The sequence below is a fragment of the Tauraco erythrolophus genome, chromosome 20 (genome assembly GCF_009769465.1).
Source record: "Tauraco erythrolophus isolate bTauEry1 chromosome 20, bTauEry1.pri, whole genome shotgun sequence".
Lineage (NCBI taxonomy): Eukaryota > Metazoa > Chordata > Aves > Musophagiformes > Musophagidae > Tauraco > Tauraco erythrolophus.
Genome location: NC_141484.1, coordinates 10,739,822 through 10,755,894, shown reverse-complemented (window position 1 = coordinate 10,755,894; position 16,073 = coordinate 10,739,822). Strand labels below are relative to the sequence as shown.

At 45.5% G+C, this 16,073-nt stretch overlaps 1 protein-coding gene across 1 annotated transcript in view; it reads right to left on the bottom strand.

Annotated features, from left to right (window-relative positions):
- Positions 1-805: 805 nt before the first annotated feature.
- Positions 806-16,073, bottom strand: part of COX10 (cytochrome c oxidase assembly factor heme A:farnesyltransferase COX10) — a 105,680-nt gene continuing 90,412 nt past the window's right edge. Inside the window, exons 6-7 of the mRNA XM_086624063.1 lie at positions 14,146-14,378; positions 806-1,737 (exon numbers count right to left, since the gene is read on the bottom strand). Of these exons, the coding sequence (XP_086480189.1) occupies positions 1,295-1,737; positions 14,146-14,378 (676 nt within the window). The 3' untranslated portion in view covers positions 806-1,294. The remainder of the gene's footprint in view (positions 1,738-14,145; positions 14,379-16,073) is intronic.

Below are 16,073 nucleotides of genomic sequence, written 5' to 3'. Positions count from 1 at the left end.
GTCTTTGTCTACGCTGGATGCTGCCGTGTCTGGAAGCATCCCAGCGTGTCGCAGCCAGCCCCAGGTAGGCTGAGGGTGACCCCCAGCCCCGTAGTGGGATCACAAGCACATTAGACCGTGGCTAGAAATGTTCTTCAGTGTATTAGTTAACAAAGATAGTGCATTTTCCTAGTGAGACCATCCCAAACAATTGCTTTTGAGAGACACTGGCTGCATCAGCAGTTTGAACGTTATAATGTTAGGTAAAAATCCCAAACTTTTTTTTTGTAAAATATGTTTCCGTATCGATTACGTACCCCAAACCTGAGGCCTTCTCTCTGAGCCACCACGGTGTGATATCAAACAGAGTTCAAACTCTCGATACGAGTCCGAGGACACTGAGGCTGAAGGGGCTGGCACAAGACACATCAGCAAAGAAAAGCCTCAAAGCTACCAGACTCCGTGTTCTGGTTCTCACCTCCTACACCCTTCCAAAGCTTCACTGACACAAACAGTAATGGCAATTTTTACCAGCTGAAGATCTGAAACTCAGGGCGCAAACTCTAATGATGTAAACCAACACGGGAGTCAGGAATTCCCCGTGAGGGATGTACAGCAGAATGGCTCAGAGTGCGTTCAAGGTATATGCTACAGAATAGCTGTTCATCTGGAGGTTGTTTGGTGTTTAAATGCTGATGTGTAGTGTGCTGAAAGACAGTTTTCTTTACTCCTTTAGCACTGTGCCAGCTATGTGAAAGCTAAAAATTTACTGGGGTGAATGGGAACAGCAGTTGATTGAAAAAAGCCTCAGAAACTGACGGCTTCTGCGTAATAAGAGAGCGGGGACGGCACGGACCGAGGCAAGAGGAGTTCACCCATCCCACCATGTGCCTCAAAGCTGAATTTGGAAAGGGTGCGTAGGGAGCAGGGCTGATAAATCATTCATTCGTCGCTTCCTGACGGCTTCGCCAAGGCTGCCAGTGCTGGCGGTTAGTAAGTGTGCGCATGGGACTTGCAAACCGAAAACCTATCCACAAGACAAGAGACCACGACTCACGGAGACTTTGGAAGGCTGTCCCAAAGTGATGTGCTTCTGACATGGGCTAAACGGTAATCCGTGATGGGTGAACGGGCCCGAGGCCCGTGAATGCTTTAAGCTCTTGTGTCTATTCCCTTTCAGAAGAAAACAGAAAATTATCGCATGAAGTGGTCGCTAGGCACAAATGATCCTTCTTCAAACAGATTCCCACAGGTTTCCCCCTTGTAATCACTAAAATACACTACCTGATGTGTCACGAGGACGAGTAATTGACATTTAAGGCAATCTAATTTCCATAGCCCTCCCAGGATTTCCACCGAGCAGATCGCCTTTGTCTTCCTTCTCGAGGAACGACTTCTTGCACGTGAACATGACAAGCAGCAGCATTGGCAAATGCCACAGACTGCAGAAGAAAAGCTTCCTGGAGCTGCTGCGGTCCGCATCCCTGTAGAACCGGAAGCCGAGGTAGGAGATGTAGAGGTTAATAGGGAGTGAAATGACGGGGAAAGTCCACGTGGTGATGTCGAGGACAGGAGCCGCCGTTGAGAGTCCGATTAAGGCCAAGCAGTGACGCAGAGCCACCCGCCTGCACAGCCCCGGGTGGGTGACGGACATCATGCAGTATCCTCCGCGGGAGTAATCTTCCCGCAGACCCCAGCTCAGGGCGTTGAAGTGAGGGAACTGCCAGGAATAGAGGATTCCTCCCAACAGTAACGCACCTGCGGTGGGAGAGAGAGAAGGAAACACGGGTTAGAGGGGCACCGCGAGACGTGCTGCGTGCAGACCCCAGCAGATGCGGGCGGTGTTTGCAGAGGAGCGCGGTTCTGCTCCCTGCAGGAGACGAGGCGTGCTCTGCCAGATAAGGCACGCGCTGTTTTCAACGTTTCATCGTGGCTGCCCACGATGGTCCTGCTGGTTTTGGAGCACTGAATTCAAAAAGCATTTCAAGAAGTCACTTCCTCCTAACAAACCGTCGCTAATTGGTTTCTGCACCAATTCAGTCTCTACCTGAGGGAAGATGGATGGAAATGAAGCAAAGCTGGACAAGACACGGTTTTCCTGGGAGCATCTAGCTTCCACTCCCTGGTTCCCGAGTTGGTGAGTCCAGAGAAGAAAAAAGCCAGTGGGCAGAGCAGTGTCCCATCGACCAGAAACAGGGAGCCCGGCTCAATGACAGCAGAAAAGGAGGATAAGCTGCTTCCTCCCGAGAACGGGGAAAATACCCGCACCCTGGTAGCCTCAAGCACAGCTGAACTTTCTGTTTGCCACTGCGTGAAGGGAGGGAACTGCTCACGGCACGGGAGTGACACCAACACCGACCCGGGCAGGCGGCAGAACTGGCAGAAACCGCTCATGAGGTGACAGAGGATGAAGAACATTTTACTCCTTCAAACCAAGTGTAGGAACTTCTAAGCAGTTTGATCAAGTAACTCTACTCACACCAATTAGCTGCTTTTACATTTGAAAAGGAGCGATGGAAGCTCCACGTTTTCCACAGCTATCCCCAGGACAGGTACAGGGCTTATGAAGGCAGAAGCAGCTTAGATGCTGATTTCAGCAAGCTTCAAGGAGGCCCTCAGACTAAACTCCCTTCACTAATTTTGTCTGAAGACACACAAAAATCCCCCAAGGCTGTTGCACACTATGAGCATTCCCGGATTTTCCTTTTGTTTCCCAGCTCCCAAACACTCTGCTCCAGCATTAACACTTTCTTTGCATCTCCCTGCATCCATGAGCTCATTCTCTATGGAAACTACTTCTCAGTTGGAGCCATGAGTCTATCATTTTCTTAATGACCTGACAGAAACAGAAACAGCAACTTATCTCCACACAGGTTAATGTATTTAAATTCTTCCCCAAATCCCTGTTTCTTCCCCAGAGAATGCTCAGGCTCTAACAAAGACCAAGCCAGTGTTTCCTTTGAACTGCTTCGTGGCTGACGTCTTCTCTCCATCTCTTCTGGCTGTACGTTCCTCGGGGCTGTGCATGTCTAATTCTTGTCTTAAATAACAAACCTCACACTGGTGTTGTCATGCAAATAATAATAATCTAAGTTTGCAAAAGAGCCTTTTTTTTCCCCCCCCTTCCTTATGAACCAGTAAGAAACAGCCCATTAGCCTTAAAGCAGGTTTCCAGTCGTTCATACGATCCAGTGGTGCTATAAAAGACCTGTCTCAGCGCTTTTGAAAATGAGTAACGACGACTCCATTAGGTGGTACATGCCTCTGAAAGTTGATTACATTAAGGATGGAGATAGACACTCCTATATTGGGCGTGCAGCTTTCAGAACAACACTGCCTGCTACAAATTACAGGTGATTTCCTGGACTATGGCCCAAAACTTGCAAATCCTGCCGTTTCATCCTACTGAAGTCGACTTTCAGGGCGTGGATGCTTAGCACCTTCTCTAAATTGGAACCTTTTAATACAGTTGAAAATGGTACGCCCCAAAATTATCATTAATTTCAGATAATTGTGGCAACAAAAGCAATTTTGGCCCTAACACAACAGGATTTGATTCAGTTCTGCTGAAACCCAAAGGCGTAGCTGTACTAAAATAAACTGAAATAAAACTTAATCAAGGAGCAGCACTCCCTACACCAGGAGAAACGATGGGGAAAAGGTTCTTGTAATATGTCATTCCGTAGCTTTTTCCTATTCTTGTAAAACATATTACCGGAGGCAAGATCCTGGATTTGATAAACCTGAGATAGGAATATTTTTCAAGTTTCACATCTGAAATGCTTTAGAGACATTAGCTTGTTGGTTTTTTATAACTTAGGGAAAGTTAAGCTACAATTATCCATCAGCTGAGGAAACTTTTAAGTAGATGGAGCCGGGGCCAGGATTCAGAGGCTGAGGCTGTCCCTGCTTCCCATGGCTACGGACCAGCCGGCTTTTCATCTGGCTTGTGCTGCATCCCTGTGTTTTGGCTGTAACACGGGCTTTGCTCATTCAATTGTCCAAGCGTTGTGTGCAGCCAAGCTCAAAACACACCCTAAACCTCAAACACCCACAAACCTTTAACAGTTCTCTAACTATAACATCATTAAAAAAAAAAAAAAAAGTCATCTGGAGAAACTTTTAAACACAGACAGACCAACTAAACTACTTGAGGCTGGATTCCCACTTCCAAAGCTCTGGTTTTTACATGCAAGCCTTTGGAATTTAATTACTTTGATTACATTACAACCATTGAGATAATTGATATTTTACAGAGAAGCTGAACAGTAAAACAATTTAATAGCCCATTATGAGGATTTTAACTGACCTGATCTTTTTGCTAGTTTCCCATGTGCCTTGGACACCCCGCAATTCCCGCTGCCCAGGCTGGGACTGCCAGGTTGTCAGAGATTTATAAGCGTCGCGTGAGGCTGATGACTTGCCAAGCGCAGCACAGGGCACGGCACAGCTCGGCACCAAACGAGCCCACAGGAGGAATCCCGTCCAGCCCAAAGCAGACACTGCAACACTCATTAATTACTAGATGAATGCTAACTATGTCATAATGAGGTCAGCAGTGTTTTTAAGCAATATTGCGGCGAGACTGCCTCTGGAGACTAACCCGGTTCGAAATAGCGCCGAGTCTCCTCTGCTGCTCCTGCGCAGCCCAGCAGCCTGGGACCTCGGTTTAACCAACGCAAAGCCCCTTTTTCTCGGCGGAGTTTACAATTAAGTGAAAAGCAGACGAGGTCGTTGACAACGTGGAGCTGGCAGGGAGTTTGCCGAAGCAAAGGCGGCCATCGGAGCAGAGCCTTCACGCTCACTTTGACCACAGGACACAGCCGGCACCCCGGGCCACCGTGGCCCTCGGGCTCCTCCGCGGCACGTGGAAAACCTGAGTGCAGATGGACCGGTAGAAATTCATGTTGCATCCCTCAGCTTTTCCGCCAAGTATTTAGGAATTGCAAGACCACAAGTACCTGGCTCGTGGACATCTCAAACTCTTTGGCCTTTTTTGGTCAAATTTTTAATAGCTGCACGCTTAGCCCGTTTCTGACCACGTCCAAACTCTTCACTTCTCCAGGTGTGAGAACCTGGGACAGCTGTGAGCAGTCACTTACAAATCCCGATAACTTGGTGGAAGAGTCCTGTTTGATTTCGGAGAAAAAATGAAGATTATTTTGACAAACAGGACCCAGGTCTCCGGTATTCTTTCACTCTTGTGTGCCAAATAGGTATAAAATATTTTCTTGTTGAGTTCCTATTGTTTAATCACTTTGTACGAGCTTGAATCATCTCAAAAGTTACAGGATTGCAGAGAACCAGGTAGGTCCTACAGCATCCACGGAGTTAAAGATAAATAACAGGTTTTACTGTTCATCATGAATTTTAAGGTTAAGCTATTATTTCTTTTCTTAAATTCTTTTAGAAGTATTTAGATAGTAATATATCTTCTTTTTAACAAACAAGAACAAGCTGAGATTTTTGTTTTATTTTAATACCTAAGATGAAGCCAAAATGTCAACTGGCATTGAAGAAGGCAGAAAATGGTTCTTTCTTTTTGTAAATATATTTTTATCTAGTGAAATACTGAAGCTTTATAAACTGCACTTTTCCTAAAACAAACAAGACACTAAATTCCACAGTCATTCGGAAACTGCTTGGCAAGATGTTTTAAGGTTCAATAAATTTGAGTAAGACTTGGAAATAACAGTGAGATGAGACTTCCAAAAGCAACTAGTGATTCTGGGCTTGCAAACCGCGGTAGCTGACAGTCTAATTTTCAGAATTACAAGAGCAAAAAGCATCTCCCTCCGAAGTTATGCTCTTCATGGTGTCAAGAAGGCCGTGTGGTACCTCTCAACTTTGATCAAAATTTCATGGTTTATTCCTTTTAAAGCAATTTACAATGACTTCATTTGCTGGACGGTCCAAATCTCAGGCGAGGGAGCAACGTCAGCGCCTGAGTCCGTTGAGTCCTTGGCCTCTCTGCTAAGAGCACCTAAGAGCAGGAAACTGGAAGATGTTTTTTAGGGTGTAAGTCCTCACAGGGTGTCAACTCTGACCACTGGCTAACATGGAGAGGGGAGCAGAGCAATCAGGTAGCAACACCTTCTTGTCCTGTCCATCCTGGGCTTGCGACGGGATCAGTGACCCCCGGATGAAAAGCTCCAAAATTCTCACGTCCTGTAAAGGACACAGGGTCTGTTCATCTACTCAAGAAAGAGTGGGCACATTCAGCTGCTGAGCTGTCAGTGCCAACAGAAATCAAGCCGGTGGCATCATTCTGAGCAAACGGTCTCGTTCACGTAAAGCGACCTGAGGACTGCAAACCTATTTTCTCATCCACTAAAGGGCAGAAGAAACGTCTGGATCCTGCCTGACTGCCTCGTGCTGAGGATGCCCCTCTCTTAAGCAGCGATCACAAACGTGCCTCTTTCAGGCTGGCAATACCTTTAACCATCAAAGAACTTTATACGTCGTACAGTTGGCACATGGAGCAGTAGTGGTGATTTCACCCGCAGCTGAATTATTTCAGCTCTCTGCCTTAAACAAGGCACAATAGTTGGGACGATCCAATTGAAACTCTCAAAAATATTTCAGAATGCAAGTTCTTCCCAGGCAGAAAAGGACTTGAGCTACAAGAGAGCAGAGGCTGGAGCATCACGTGTGTTGGTGGGAGCACCAGCCTCTGGAGCAGGGCCAGCTGGAGTCCAACCAGTCTGGGCAGGCAGATGAACGTGGGCCTGCCGGCATGAGTTGAGGCAAACGTGTCCAAAGTTATCTACGGAGACTGCTGGATCAACATCGTGTTCCTGAGAACATACTGGAGATGAACAACTTATTCCCTCTTCTTATCTTTCTCATTGTTCTTTAGACAACACACAGTGCCCTCCATCTACAGTGTGTTCTGCAAACTTCTTGTATCACTTTCAAGCTCTAGACAGGACAAACACCTATTTACCTAATCAATAAAACTGAAAAAGATAAGGAAGGGGGAGCTGATCTGTAGCATCAATTCAAGAACGGACTCGCTCCTGCCTTTGCTTTGGTGCTGCATATGTACGACTGGGAAGTGGCCAACCAGGCATTAAAATAAACACGGAACGGTTAAAATATCAGCTCCAAAACAGATGTTGAAATCTTACAGTATTTCCCAAAGCTGGTGTTTACTGCCTTGGCAACCTAAGAATGCTGTTTTGCTTAAAGCACAATTTTAGTAATTCTTCTGCCTTGAATAATGTGAAGGAATTTTAAAATTATTTCCAGACCTTGGTAGCTCCCTGACTTATTAGAGGAAAGCACCGGCCTTTTGTCTCTAGGAAACTGCTACGAGTTTGGCTGCTGTCAGGAGGGGAAGGCTTTGGTAGCCTAAGCTCAACCTTTTAATGGATCATAGTCAGGAAACAACCACACACCGTTTTACTTGATAGCACACAACTGGCTCTCCTCCCTTAAAAGATGTTGAACAAATTACTCCTCTTTAATCCAGACAAGGTAGATTAGAGCTCAGAGACTTGACTTGGTCCAGCTGTATCCACCTGCTTGCAAGCCACTGCACTGTCTCAGACTGCATTTTTCACCTTTTCTACAGGAAATTTAACATAATGAGTCCAAAACTCCTCACTGTGGTCCTGCATGATTTTTACAAGATGTTACTCACAGGAAACATAGTAGATACATCCCCGAAGCTTTTATTTTCTATCTCTTCTTCTGTGCTTGTTCACAACAAATATAACACGGTAGCCTTCCCTGGAGATTTCTAACTACGTAGCAACTATGGGGGTAAAGAAAGATTTCGAAGTTTCATCAAAGCCTTGTTGCCCATTGTGGATTCAATGTAAGATTAAACACTCAAAGATTATTTGGAGGAATTGGTACAAATATTCAGAGTGGTTTGGACAGTCACAGCTGCACTGTCGCGATACATAGAGACCAGTTTATTAAGCTGGTAGCGGTGTTTTCAGTTTGTGAAGGAGAGCTGGAAGGTGCAGTAATTACTATTTTTCCTTCAGCTTGTTTCGGTGATGGAAAATGACTATTAGGGTAAATCAATTGGCCCCCGATTACGAGTATTCAAGATATTGCCCTGACACAATCACTCCTGAGGAAAAATGTTACCTACTATTTAATTTTTCCCGTTGTCTTTGGCAGTAGAAAAGGGATTAGCTCTACAAAATTTACATCTTAACTTGTGATTATGAAGCCTGCTCAAACATAAAGACATTTGGGAATCATGTAGTCACAAACCTTAGCCAAACTGTTGCAATTCCCCTCTATTTTACCACCGTGGCATTTCCTATATTAGCACCAGAGTGAGACAACAACCGGCACTTCTGCTTCCCCTGGAAAACAAAAGCAGATGCTGCTGCTTGTGTCAGATGCCGCGCGAGCAGCTCAGCAGCCTTGAGAAGGAAAAAAAGGAAAAGCATGGCCTCTAAAGCTTTGCACAAGGTCTCTGGGCTGCCAACAATGGTCCCGGCTGTCAGCGCGGGCACGCACGGCCCCAGTTGTGCTCCTTCAAGGTTACACGGTCATGTAAACGAAGGGCAAGGAGGAAAACACTGGGCAACTCAAAAGCTTCATGGTCATGGGTTTCAATAGCTGTTTCTTTTGAGGGATGGCACAAAAGGCTCGGGGAACAGGAGCGTCTCGGGGCTGCGATAGACTTCTCTGCTGCAGCACATAAAGGCAAGGGGATGCTGGCCGTGCGCACGGCTTGTCTGCAGAACAAAGGGACGGTCCCTGGTGTCCGACACCAACGGGGAATGAAGTTGGCGGAGGGGTTTTTCGTCCCACGGGATGTGTGCAGAGGGATACACACAGGCACGGACACCTTTTCTACGACACACAACAGGTTATTACAGCCGAAAGCCTCCCAGGGAAACACCTTTCATTACACGGGCAAGGTTGAGAAAAACAACAACGCCGTACATAATTCGTCTGAGCTAGCCCCAGCAACAGATGCCATAAAAAAAGCGAGCCTGTCAGGTAAGATGAAAATACGGTCTTTGCACAGACCATTCATTATGTGCAAATATGTTTAGGAAGTATTTGCCAAAGGCCCAGACTCAGCAGAGGATTGCAAACCTGCAGAGCCACGCAGGGCTCCTCATCAACCGCCTCTTCCAGGCTCCCTCCGGGGCTCCCGCGCAGCCCAAGGGTGGGGGTCCCTCCGGCAGACCCCCTGCCCCGCTTCTCCCATGGGTCTCATGCCACACACCCGGGGCACAGGGGCTGCCCCACAGCCCCACCTCCTCCGGGTGCCCCAACGGCCACGCGTGGGGCAGAGAACCGCGTAACGGCACGTTGCCTGTGAACTCGTGGGGTCGGACCACCAGGTGCCCGAGCGGTGGAACTGCCATTTCTTTTGTCTCTCCTGAAGATGGAAAGGGGAAAAAAACACCCAGTCCACTGGCTTTTGTCCTAAATTCAGACCAGCTGCTTTCTAGTATTGTCCCCCTGCCTCGGATTTTACAGTTTTTACCTCCCCAGAGCACACTCCTGGGCCTCCAGCTTCCAATTCTCATATGTCAGTGACATGGATATCTCTGTTTCCTCTGGAACAGACCACAAATTCTGCTGTCTTTCATCTGAAAAGTGAAACTCTGAAAAGCTGAGTTTACTAGAGGGAGTTTATAGCCGGAGCGTCCTCGGGTCCTGCGGCAGGACGGCAGAGCTGCCTGGCTCCCACGGGCACCCAGACCTGCTCAGACATCCAGGGGCTTGGAAAGCTCAACTGGAAGGGACACACAGATCTCCAAGCTTATTTCACATGCAATTTAGCTGTTGCTTTGCTCTCCCTCCTCCTGGCAGAGAAGTGCTACATCAGGGAAGGTACAAGAGACTCTAGCCATGGACAGGTTGGGCACAGCTTCCCCCCCTCACTCCCTTATTCTCTTTTTTTTTTGTTATTGAAACCATCTATCTGCCAAATGTCACGAGCTGATAAGAACTGCCCGTTTTTAAATCCCCATTTGTAAATAGATGTTGCCTGACATAATTAATGTCTACCATACAACACAATTTGAATTACAAAGTAAAGGCAATTTAAAAATCAGCCTCCACATGATTACAATTGATACTCAGCCTATAAATTCCATAGCCCCAGGAATTATTTAAATTTCGGAAAATGAATGAAAATCAGTACAAGATGTCTTTCAGGAAAGCGAGGCCAGAAACGGAGCATCTGAGATAAACTAAATAGTCTCTTGAGATAAACATTCTTTGGTGCAGTAATACCTATGGCTCCAGGCCACCATGGGTCTGTAATGTCTGCTGTTATCTGCTCCGCCACTGCCACCTACTCAGAATAAATCCCCTTAACTGATAAGCACATTATGTCGAGGACCCCTGCTTGTCACTTCCATCTCACCGGGTGGTTCGTGGCCCCAAATTGCTCCGCTCTCAGACCGCCGGCCGGGACCCAGCCATCGGTGGAGGAAGGTCGGAAGGAAGAAGTGCAAAATGTATAAGGCAAAACACAGGCTTATGGCACTTGGAAATGTTCACTCCAGATGGACTTTTTCTGCTAACTGGAAATAAGGAGTTTAAATGGACAACAAACGTTTCTAAGAAGCAAGCTGCAGCATTCGTCTGGGGTGAGAGACCAGCAAAACAAGAGCAATTTAAAGCATGTGTACGTTGTGCCTCTCGCATGGCAAAATAAATAGCTCTGTTACTTCCTAAAGACACCCGGCGCAGGCTCGACAGCAGTGTGGCACAGCCAGGAGCTCTCCCTCCCCTGGATCCTGCGCAGGAGGGTCCAGCACAGAACGGGGCACTGCCAAGCTTCACCTCTTTCCTTTTCTCTCTGCTATTGAGGCTTTAAGTGGATTTTGTTATTTTCCTGCTAGTCTTCCCTTTGTAAAATCAGGAGAAATAATTTGAGGGCGTCTTGATTTACTAGAAAAACAGATCTCTTTGGAAATAAATAGTACCACAAAGGGAGCAATGAAATCTGCTTTCAAGGAAGCAAACGTGTTACTGCAAATCACAGGTTGGCAGTTAAGTTCTGCATAAATACACCCGATACGTGGCAGTGATAGCCACGTGATAAATTACGTTTATCATGCACCTTTGACCATCTCACCTGCACTGGGCTCCCCCAGTGAGGAAATGTTAACATTCCCCATCTTTCATCAGTTTCAAACAGCTGCCATTAAAAAAACCCCCACAACTCCCCCCCTCAAACCCACAACAAAGAATTCCACATCTTCCCACAGATAACCTTATCTTTCTTTTTTGAAATGTGACGTTTTCCTTAAATTATGTTGGCACAAAATCTAGTGTTGGGGGCAGAATGTTCAATCAGGCTTAAGAGCATATAACTGAAGTTACCTATCGGGGCAGAAATGGAAGTGAGAGTCACTGGGAATCACTGTAGGATCTGCAAAAGATGTGCAGCATCAGAAATAAAAGCAAGTATTTGCATCTCCAGAAACAGGAGGGTCCTGGACTTTTATTTGCAAACGTGCAATATTTGTTTCTCGTGCAAGAAAACGTCAAGATATTAACCTTTGAATTTAAGTTATAAATAAAACAAAGACAAATTAAAATCAGGCTGCTCCAATGCGAGACACCTCGATACTATCTCCGCAATCAGAAATGAGGAATCATCTCCAGCTCTTTCAAAGGACCAGGAGCACCTGGCAGCACCACCTGTGAACCATGCCGGGATGTTTCCGAACTGCTGACACCACAGAGGAGCGCGGACACGGCTGTGCCAGGGCACCACGGCGTAACGCCCGGGCGCTCCCTCCAACGGCACCGCAAGGTCTACGCTGAAACACAGTTTTCCCTACAACCAGCAACGTGTACAACAATGAGGCTGCTGTGGGAAGATTACAAGGAGAGAAAATTCACAGGAAAATGTAAACTCAAAAACCCACCAGTTAAGCGGTGAGAACCTTCCTTCTCATTAGTTTTCTAACTGCCTCCCTTCACATTCCTCTTTGTTATTGACTGGAATGATCTTTTTTTTTAAAAAAAAAAAACAACGAGGTGCAAATGCATTTTCACACCTCCACCTAAAACTAGGTTAAGTCTCCAAGCTAATTACACATTATTAATGAGTTCAACAACTGTGGGTAGGCTGGTTAGAGGAGGGATGCAGGTCTCCGTGTCGCGTATGGACGCACGCGGACACACAAGCGTGCTCTGCACGCGTCTGATGCTGCCAGATGTTGAACTCTCTTCTCCTTTGCAACAGCAGAATGCTGAACACTGAAAATCAAAGTTTACAATGCAGTCCTTTCCTTCTAGTCATCTCTTTTCTTTTTAAAAGGTTTTAGGTTTTTTTTTTTTTGAATACTGAAATCCACTATAATATTACATTCAGGTCATCGTTTTCAGGACTCTCCCCAGGTGTGATTCATTACAAAGACCAGTATCAGCTCAATAACATTTCTTTCTCTATTAACAAGCTGCCTGGCCTCACCCACACAGACTGGGAGGTGACTGTAGAAAGTTTCAGCTACCCAGAACAAACAATACAACATCAGGTTACCCACCAGAGCACATCATCACGTTCTGGCAAAGTCTGCTCAGGTGGTTTTAAACTGTCATCTTCCACTGATGGCACCATTGCCAGAGATTATCTCCTCCACAGCAGAGCTGGCAGAGGGACTTGGAACCACATCCTATTTACAAATTAGAGAGGAAGAGCTTACTTGGGACAAAGCCGGTGCTCTCTGCTGCCTGCCCTGCCTGCCGTACAGGGACAGCTTAGCTCTTTGTGAAATAGGTCTCAAAGAGCAAGTTGTAACTTGATAAATTGAAGATAATGAAAATCAGTGCCAGTTTACTTTAATGTGCTGGGCTTTAATTGCAGCCGTTTAACTGCCATTTTAATACCAGGGGTGAAAATTTGAACCGTGACAGCCTCTACAGCAAGAGCCAGTCTCTACACTCCGGCTCGTCCAGGCTGGAATTTGTAGGTGAAGCAGGGGCACGAGAGCCATCTTCTAGCATCAACCCTGCAAACAGATGCCAAAACCAACAGAGAAATCCTTATAAACAATATAAAACCCAAGATCTAAGCGACTGCAGTCAGAATGATCCCGTCCTTAAAAATATACATTTTGTGTTTTTAATTCATTCTCTTCTCTTTAGAAATACAGAGCTTTTAACGATGGTCGTTATGCATTCCTTAACATGAGACACTAGACATATACATATATATCATCTATATGTCTAAATATATTAAAAAAACAACTTTCAGAGAAGTAAATGTTTGAATAGAAGTAGCACGCACGATTATAAAAAAACAAAAATCACTTCATCCTAGCTCAGGATTAGATCTGTAGCAGAACATGTGTACACAAAGCCAATTCAGGCTGATTTTTATAGGAAGTGCCCAGCATAAACGAAGAACAGCACGCTATGGATTTTAAACACTCTGATAACTTGTGGTTAAAAGCCTTGCTGTTGAAAGTATTATTCAAGCCTTAAATACGCCACACTGTGGGACGAGTACGTGCTAAAAAAATTCTTAACAGACCTGTTAATTGAACTTCATGAGTTTCTTCAGAATATAACTATGTGGAGCCACTTTGATTCCTACGTTTCTAGCTGGCAGGAAAAACAAGCCCTAATTGTGTCAGAGTTTAGCTGCTGAAGAGATCAGTGTTTTATGAGGGATGTAAAAACAGTTCACAGTTACTAAAATAGAAATTTTCATTTGCTTTTCAGGGAGGGGGGGAAGGAACATTTATAACTTAGAGTTTGGAAGTGGGCAATTAAGAAATACACCAATAAATTAATCTTCCTAGGATATTTTCTGGCTTGTGGAAAGACAGTCATAAACACAGCTGGGAATTTTCCAGCTGAAAGCTCCTGACTTGTAAGTCAGATCTTACTGGGTATGGTTTTAATCCTGAAATTACATAACATTTTCTTCCACATGAACCCCAAAGATACTATTTTCCTTGCAGATTTTCTTTTTTTTAGGACAGCCTAAACACATATTCAACAGGTCATGGTCTTTTATCAGCTCATGTTTGTCCCTGAAATGCCCCCCCAAGGAGAATGATACAATCATGTCTACTTCCCCAGCCCTTATGGTACCATGCTCAGGTCAACAAGCATAAAGAAGGAGGTTTACTGCCTTTTGAGTAGTCTTTCCAGCTATCCCAAAGGCAATACTGACAACGGCTCGCCCGGGTGCAAGGGTTTTCTACTCACCAGCATCCAGACTGCCCGTGGCCGCGGTCCAGCCCATGACGGGGGGAATGGCACCGACGACAGCTCCCACCCACGTGTTGGCAATGCTCATCCTCTTCAGGGGTGTGTAACAACACGTGTATAAGAAAATGTTGAAGGCTCCCAGGGCGCCGGTGAGAGGGTTCACCCCCAGCGTCAGCAGGGCGATGCCCGGCACTCCGCAGGAGGCAGCAAAACAGACGGCGAGCAGGGGGCTGCGGGAGAGAGCCGGGGACACACGCTCAGCAAACCAGTCTGTCTGAAAGAACGACTACAGCCCCTCTGCTTTTGCCTCCTCCCAAAAATTAAGATTGGATTTTTGCTATTTTTTTTTACTCTCCCAGCCTAAATTTTCCCATTTGACCCCCACCCTTAGGCAAGCCTTCCTAAAACGTGAAGACGATCTTGCCGCAGGTTTGCAATACCAGGTGATTCTTATTCTCGTGGTCACTGTGGTCATTAAACAAATGGAACCTATGCAGGTAAAGAGCCCTTTGGGAGAACTGGTCCTTTCTCTTTCAGTTTAATCTTAGTAAATTTGGACCTCTGGAAAAAGCACTCAGGGTTCAGAGCGAATGAAAATGGTTGTACCTTGTCAGATTTTAAATTGGTTGAATTATCCAAGGGATCTTTTAACTGAAATGCAATAGGGTTAGACACAAAATTAGGAAGCATTTATGAGAAAAAGAGTAGGTTAGATCGTTTTGAAATTATGTCAACGGGAATAAAGTATTTGTTGGCTTTACTGAAAAAAAGGCTGAATTTTCTCCATTTCCATTTTGCTTATGCACTGAGCTAAGCAGGGGTAGCGCAGCAAAGCAATTCTGGCAACAGAACCAAAATTAAAACTTATTATCTTCTAAGCGTGACTGGAATTAACTGAAGATATTTTAGGTTTGGCTGAAAGCAGCCAACGACAAAGATGCAAATTATTTCTGCTGATTTCCACTGCACATCAGCGAACAGCTTGGGGAAAGCTGGAAATTCCTGTTAAAATCTGTAAGGAAGTGGCTAAAGCTATGTAAACATCTGCTAATAAGTTCCACAATAACCATCCAAATATGATGAACAAGGATTTTTTTTGTTTGGCTCCCAAAACCACACTTCTTAGGCAGCACCGGGATGCAACCCTAAGGGAGCTTCATTTGTGCTCCCTTGCACCACATCAACACGTGTGCTGCTGGTGGGATCCCACGTGCTTGTTGGAGGGTGTTTGGTGGGATGGAAAGAGCGAACTAAATGCCACTGAGAAATAATGTGGTGTGGGAGACCTCTGGGAGGGAGGAAAATGCTATTAATTGAGTTGCATTTAATAACCCATGTGGCTAAATACACATTTCTAATCACTATATTAGAGCAGGAAATACGTGCACTTGCAACAAACGTCTCTGCATGGAGCTCAGCTTCACACGTCTTGTCTAATTGAAGACTGTGCAGCCTTTGTATCCCATGATCACTCTGCCCTCTGGCCAAATCCTTAGCCCTAAAATATGTGTTGCAAGCACCGCTCCAACGCTCGTAAGAAAAATTTGCTGGTGGGGATGAATTTTACGGGAGTTTTGTCAGAAAAAAAAATCCTACCATTCAAATTTTGGCTTTTAAGATCTTCGTTGGACCAGTATGGTACAGAGATCCTAAAAAACTAGAGGAACTAAAACAAGCAAATCTCACACTAAGGATTTGCCTTCAATTTAAATTTAATTGACTAAGTCATTTTACCCAGCTTTTCAAAACCATCAAGAGGTTTTAGGTTATGGAGCATGCACAGAGCACATTTATGCTCCGGCATTACCAGTCTTGGTGTTACTAATCCATCAGGAATAGAGGCAGGGAACATCGTTGCCATCGGTTGACAACGAGATGTATAAAATCTGAGACTGTTTCCAGGAGCCGTACGGTGACAGGAGCCG